Below are 6,842 nucleotides of genomic sequence, written 5' to 3'. Positions count from 1 at the left end.
AGAGTTCTTCTATGTGATTAGTCATTGAGATTTACAAACAATAGTTAAAGGTCGTTGGATTTCTTCTAATGCCCTGATGTGATCATTCTGGGTGAATTGTATCAGGTAAGTCTGAGAGTGATTTAAATTAGAATAAAAAAGTAAATTAAAGAGCATACTGTAAATACTGTAGACACCTGCCTTTTGACTTTTAATGCATGTTCAAAAACCAGTAGACACATTACATGCACATGAGATGCATATTGTTTCAGCAATCATTTTAAAGATAATAAATGACCATAATAAATATCAATCATGTATTGTTTTTGTGAAACGCATTATACACTGTAAAAAGTGGTAACCAGCAGATGTTATCTTAAGAAGCTATTTCTACCTGATCTAACCCTTAAAATTAGTTTTGTTGTTGTAACCTAATGTAGTCAGGTTGATTCACTGATGTTAAATTATATTTGGACTTGAATCAAAGCAGTTCATTTAGATGTTTCTTCAGTGCATGCTGTACTATAAAGATTTGATGACATGTTTGATATCTGAGAAAAAAATAAAATAAATTGTCTTTTTTTTTTTGAATCCCACTACAGTACTGTCAAATAAAGGAGCCTTTCCAGGTACTGTCCATGTCTCCTCTCCTGAACTGTCATGAATCCTTTATGAACCTCAAAGAGCAGAAGGTAGCTGAGCGAATGAAGCAAACACACGCTTTCTTTCTTCAGTGATGAATGACAGCCCTCCAACATCTGAGAACATCATGTTTCATCAATTGACTACAGATGCTCTTAATAGTAGTTGCGACTATACCTTGCCCACATGTAACAATAGCACAGGTGAAGCAGCATTGCAGCTGCCTACCTTCTCCATGGCAGCAAAAGTGAGGGTGATAATTACCTTCACTCTTTGCGCAGTGTCGGCCGTGTGCAACCTTGCCGTGTTGTGGGCTGCCAGCACTAACAACAAGCGCAAATCCCATGTAAGAATTTTAATCATGAACCTAACCGTGGCCGACCTGCTGGTAACTTTCATTGTGATGCCTGTGGATGCAGCTTGGAACATTACAGTACAGTGGCTAGCAGGAGACCTGGTTTGCAGGTTGTTAATGTTTCTAAAGCTCATGGCTATGTACTCCTGTGCGTTTGTGACTGTGGTCATAAGCCTGGACAGGCAATCGGCTATTCTCAACCCTCTGGCCATCAATATGGCTAAGAAGAAGAACAAAATAATGCTGAGTGTGGCCTGGGTGATGAGTATTGTTCTCTCTATACCCCAGGTGAGAAGCTTCTTGAGTGATTTTTCATGTTTTCTTTGTGTCTTATCTCTGTGTGCTGTATTAGTTGCAATCACCAAAAACTCCAGAGTCTGGAGTAACACCTGAATGTGTTGAAATGTGTAGAGAGTTTGAAATTAAAATGACAGGAGGTTTAATAACTGGCTTTTCTTAAAATGAAGCTTGGACTTTAAAGCCCAATTGTAATTGTAATTGTAATTTCTGCTACACTAGCACCCCCGAACAGAATTGCAAAAATAAACAATGTTTTCAAAACAGCCTTCCGAATACGCCCCTCATATTTTGTTGTTCAAACAGTCAGATAGTCCCACACCCAACTCACGCCATTGGTTGAGTAATGTTGTTGGGGCGGTTTTAAGTGAGTTACTCAAACAGGAAATTTTATAGCGCCACATAGACACAGTGTTTACAGCTATATTTGTTCATGTTCAGTCTAATTTTTGAACCATGCTTACCAATGCTTTAAATGGAAAATGTATTTTACTATTTTTTTGCTTCATTTACTTGAAGCCTCATACACTTTATTAAGTTTTGTGATTTTGATTACATACTCCTGATTTTCCAAAGCTGCCAATTTTTAAACAAAAGAACATGGCAGGTCAAAGGGAAGAACAACAGAAACAATAAGAACTCATAATAACTCACTTATACGTACAGTTCCTCTCTTTGTCAGCATAGTAATTTAAGGGTAATGCAACTGAGTAAAAAATTTGAAAGATGTTTTTGAAAAAAGAGGCTCTACAAAGAAATTTTATTATAGAAGAAAAAAAAATAATAACTTGGAAATGCACGATACCAAATTTGCAAAGTAGCACTTTAAAGTAACTGTTGGTTATATTCCTTTAAAAAATGTCTTATTGCATTACTGCATTTTATGATTGCAAAAATTCTGATTAGATTGTTTTTCTGATTAATTTGATCATGTATGTGTATAGAGCATATTGATAATAAGTTTCAAATCAATAACGTATTTAGTTTTTCATATTTCCCAAAGAACTGTTGTAAAATTAGATCAGTACAAGAAAGTGTTGTAAATTAATGGCTGTTAGATTAGTTCTATAATTACAGAACACACGCTCATCAGCTCTTTAATTTCACCTCAGATTTAACTATTCACTGGATATTACTGAGACACATTACTCAACATTACCATCACTTAAAACATTTTAGTGAAATTATGCAGTTTGTAATTTAATCAGGTGTTTTTTGTTTTTTTTAAGTTTAGATTTCTTAAATAAGCACACTAATGACCTTCAAACCTAATACTGATAAAAAAATAAAATAAAATAAAAAAATTTAAATTTAAAAAAGCCTGATGTCTACAGCCTTTAATTACAGTGGCTGAAGTGATAAAGATGACAGAAGCAAGCCAGACTAATGTGTCTACAAAAGTAGAATCACTGGAATTAACAGTAATAAGGGGTGATTCTCAATCAGTGTAGGCATGCACATGTTAGGTCAGTCTGCAGTTGAAGTAATAAACGGCAAGACCTCATTATTGCTCCTCTAAATTTTCAACTTGATGAAGCAGCGTGTTCGAAATTAGTGTGCTTCAAAGTTTAGATGCTGATGATGACAGGTCAGCTAGGAAAAAGAATGAGGGTATATTAGAAGGAATATTATGATTTCAAATACGAAATTTCCACAGTAAATCATAATGTCATGACAGCAGAATGTGTTTGAATGAGGTAATTTTAGACAGATATGGTACTAGACACAAGGTCAGGATAGGCTATGATGAATATGTTGCCATCATTTCTATCTACAGTATTTGTTGATTGTGTTTTTGTGAATCGTTTCTGAACCATTAACAGACAGATGGCTTTAACCGTATGTCACCAGGGGCTTTGTTGAAGCCGTGTCAATCTTCATTTGTCACTTTGGAATTGTCATAGTTAGAATATGTTGAAGCCAGACATCATAATATTTATGGAATATTCTGAAAAGACTCATCCATGGGAACATGTACTGAATCATTGAGCCTCTTGCTAAAGGGGAAATGTCACATCTAATTACAGTATATGCACAGCTGACAGGGTTCACTTGATTAGTTGGCTTTAGACATGCATGACATCTAGCATTTAACAGTTATTTAGAATTCAAGACAGAAAAGACACATTTCCTAAAAACTACAAACAATCTGTCAGGGTGGTTTTTGATTGCTAAATTAAGGCTAACAAGTGCTTAATTGTAAACTGATGTTTTGGAAAGGTAGGTCCCGCTTAAGTGCTTAGTTTTACCTTCAGAAAAAAGTAAGAAATTTTACTAAGATTCGCAAATGTGGATGTTCTTTGAAAATTCATTTTGATTAATGGTTTGATGTTTTTACATAATGTAGGGTTCAATGGCACTAAAGGCAGAACATATGGAAAATTTGCATTTATCTGGTCACAAAATGTATCAAAATCTTAAATGTTACGATTTTCTTTTTATTGAATATTGATGGAGCAACATAATTTGTGTGAAAATAAATAATATATGTTTTTTTAAAATTAAAATTCAGTTTTTAAAAAATGTGTGGTGAGGGAACCTTTAGTTATAAAAGTTATAATGTACAATTAGTAAACTAATGCAAATAATTCTGAGACGGCAAGATACATTTTGAGTAACAAATTAGGATAATACTTACTCAAAAGAACTACTTCGAAAAAGGGTGCATGATTTCCTGTTATTTTCAAACACATTTGGCATTTTATAACATCTCAAGTATTCTAAAAACAAATTAATCTCCATTGTGATTGGATCAGTCAATGTGAGCGCACTTTGAACATTTTTCATATCAAATCTAGTCCCCCCACTTAAAAAAAACCAAACAAACAAACAATGTGTTTTATAGGGGCCTTTAACCCCTGCAACAGGGGGGCTTTTTACCCCAAATACTATCCTTTCACTTATTGGACAGTTATTAAAAAACATTTGACTTAATGACCTTGAACAAAACTGAATGTGATAAACATTTTGTCTCAAAATAATTTTGTTAATTTCAGGGATTTTCATTAGCTGCATAAATTTGCAACATTTTAAAAAATATAAAAATTGGATCAAATTGCCTCAAAGTCAACCTTTAGATATTACACGCAAAGATCTCATGGATCAGGAAAGTTTTGTAGTGCATAGTGACAAACAGATGTTAAGGAAAGTACTGTGGTCATTTTTGTTGCTATTTAGTGTTTTGGGAGAAAAAAAATTAAAGGAGCCTTTTACCCCGAGTGAGGCCTATAGCCCCGTTGCACCCTACCTTGAGGAGGAATATGATTTTGCCAAGTAGTGTTCCTGGATAAACATTATTGTTTGTCCTGGCACAATATTTCAATCAACCAGTTAGATTTTAGGGGCAGGTTTATGGTTTAAGTTATGCTTAGGGCTGGGGTTGGGGCTGCGACAAATATCGTATTAACTAACCATTTTCCTCTTTGTAGGAATATGCTGCAGGTTAGGGTTAGGACCAGTGGTATAACTCAAGGCAGTACAGGGTGTGCAGCCGCATTGGGGCCCGGAGTCATTTTTATAATTCCCTTTCAGTTGGCCGTTGCAGCCCCAGTGGTGAGAATGATAGTTTTCCTGGTGTGTTGTTGAAATGTCCACAAGGGTGACTCCAAGAACAAGCTGCATTTTTAACTGGAAATGATGTAATACAGTCAATAGGAATGCATATTTTATTAACCCTACCCTCTAACCCAAACCCCAACCCTAAACCTAACCGTCAGTGGAGTAAAAATGTAATTTTTTGAGAGAAAAAGCAACCTCTGAATCATGCTCACCATAATCTGAATGCGATTACTTCCTTGTTTCCATGGGACCAGAACCCATGTCTCTGAGGCAGCATCAGTAGCACTAGAGAAAATGGTGACTGTTTCTGTTGAAAAAAACAATAATAATTATAATGGGGGAATGCACTTGTCAGTTAGCAGAATGGGGTTGATTTAAGGGTACATGTCATCATGTTGGTTTTGAATGTATCCTTTTTTGATATACAATCAAGAGTGAGTGCTTAAAATCTGCTGACCTGCTAAATTCCCCAACAGATGTTCCTGTTTCATAATGTGACCATCACTGTGCCTGCCAACTTCACTCAGTGCACCACTCGAGGGAGTTTTGTCAAGCATTGGCAGGAGACGCTCTACAATATGTTCACCTTCATTTGCTTATTCCTCATACCTCTGGCCATCATGATCTTCTGCTACACAAGGATATTGGTGGAGATCTCTCGAAGAATGACCATAGGAAATAGTAGGTAGAGTTAAATTTGGGGGGAAAATAAGTTAAATGGTACATACTGTAATGATCACAATATTAATCAACATGTCATGCTTAACTAGAATTACTCTAAAGTATGGTAATGTGGGAGAATCTTATCCACTGCATTGTTAAATACCACCAGCATGAACATTTTAAAATCATAACATTAAAGCTCATAAATAATCATCTTGTTTTGCAGTATCTTCAAAGGAAGTCCACTTACGCCGTTCCAACAGCAACATCCCAAAGGCACGTATGAGGACTTTGAAAATGAGCATAGTCATTGTGACTTCTTTCATTGTATGCTGGACCCCTTACTACTTGCTGGGTCTGTGGTACTGGTTCCTTCCTGATGATTTAGAGGAGACTGTTTCTCACTCATTGACTCATTTGCTTTTTATTTTTGGGCTTTTTAACGCCATTCTGGATCCTATCACTTATGGTCTGTTCACCATCCATTTCCGCAAAGGACTGAAGCGCTACTGTCGGAACGCAGTCGTAGTTACCGAGTCGGAGAACAACACCATTATGACTGGCTCGTTAAAATGCTCATTATCCCCCTTTCGCCTAAGAAGACTGAACCAGTCTAGTTCAGGAGCTGACCGAATGCAGAATTTTGTGGGTGGGGAGGACAAGTAGCCATCTGAAAGTAAATACAAGGAGTAGTGGCAACCCTACCAGTCCAGCCCTAAAAGTGTGATTTGAATACTGAGATATGGATGTGACAAGGCAGACCTTGTACTGGATGTCAAGCTTCACACAAAAACATCAGTTACAATGCATACCTGCCTGGTTTGCTCAACAGCATGAGACAGATTTGAATTGAGCCCAACCAAGTGCATCAAATATCTTTATTCATTAACTAATGAGCTGTCTAAATTATTTTTGTAATAATTTGCTGTTTATTAAATATTACAATCAGATGTTTTTTCTGCAGATTAATTAGACCATCACTATTTCTGCTTGTTGAAAACGTAATTTACATCAAAGTTTTTTCCATCTCATACAAATCCAAGTAATTAATCTTCTCCACCTGCTATTAAAAAGGGCATAGCATTAATTGCTTGTCTGTAAGGAAATTAGTTTAATCTATACACAAATAAGATGTGTAGATTTCAATGTATTTGAGGGATTTTGAGGTTTGTGTAATATTACAAATGCAAATCAGTGTACATTGACACTTGTACATTTTAAGGTGTTCATTGGAAACATTCTTTCATACCTTTTCAGGCATTTTAACCCAGACCCTTGCAATTCCAATTTAGATGTTATCAGTGAGGACTGAAAAGCTTCTATTTACAGCTTTAAAATTATATTTGAT

At 35.7% G+C, this 6,842-nt stretch overlaps 1 protein-coding gene across 1 annotated transcript; it reads left to right on the top strand.

Annotated features, from left to right (window-relative positions):
- The first annotated feature begins 715 nt into the window (after positions 1-715).
- LOC127456196 (putative gonadotropin-releasing hormone II receptor) lies at positions 716-6,565 on the top strand. The gene is made up of 3 exons (XM_051724564.1): positions 716-1,264; positions 5,308-5,512; positions 5,721-6,565. The coding sequence occupies exons 1-3, from the start codon at positions 716-718 to the stop codon at positions 6,158-6,160; spliced, it is 1,194 nt and encodes a 397-aa protein (XP_051580524.1). The 3' UTR covers positions 6,161-6,565.
- Positions 6,566-6,842: the final 277 nt, after the last annotated feature.

The sequence above is a fragment of the Myxocyprinus asiaticus genome, chromosome 18, assembly GCF_019703515.2.
Source record: "Myxocyprinus asiaticus isolate MX2 ecotype Aquarium Trade chromosome 18, UBuf_Myxa_2, whole genome shotgun sequence".
NCBI lineage: Eukaryota > Metazoa > Chordata > Actinopteri > Cypriniformes > Catostomidae > Myxocyprinus > Myxocyprinus asiaticus.
The sequence above is the reverse complement of the archived record's forward strand: the minus strand, read 5'-3'. Positions and strand labels throughout refer to the sequence as shown.

What these genes read in the sequence shown, in the direction of transcription:
- LOC127456196 (XM_051724564.1), top strand. Translation starts at nt 716, where the DNA reads ATGAATGACAGCCCTCCAACATCTGAGAACATCATGTTTCATCAATTG. An exon ending in TTGTTCTCTCTATACCCCAG is followed by an intron (nt 1,265 to 5,307) that starts GTGAGAAGCTTC and finishes ATTCCCCAACAG; the next exon opens with ATGTTCCTGTTTCATAATGT. An exon ending in AAGAATGACCATAGGAAATA is followed by an intron (nt 5,513 to 5,720) that starts GTAGGTAGAGTT and finishes CTTGTTTTGCAG; the next exon opens with TATCTTCAAAGGAAGTCCAC.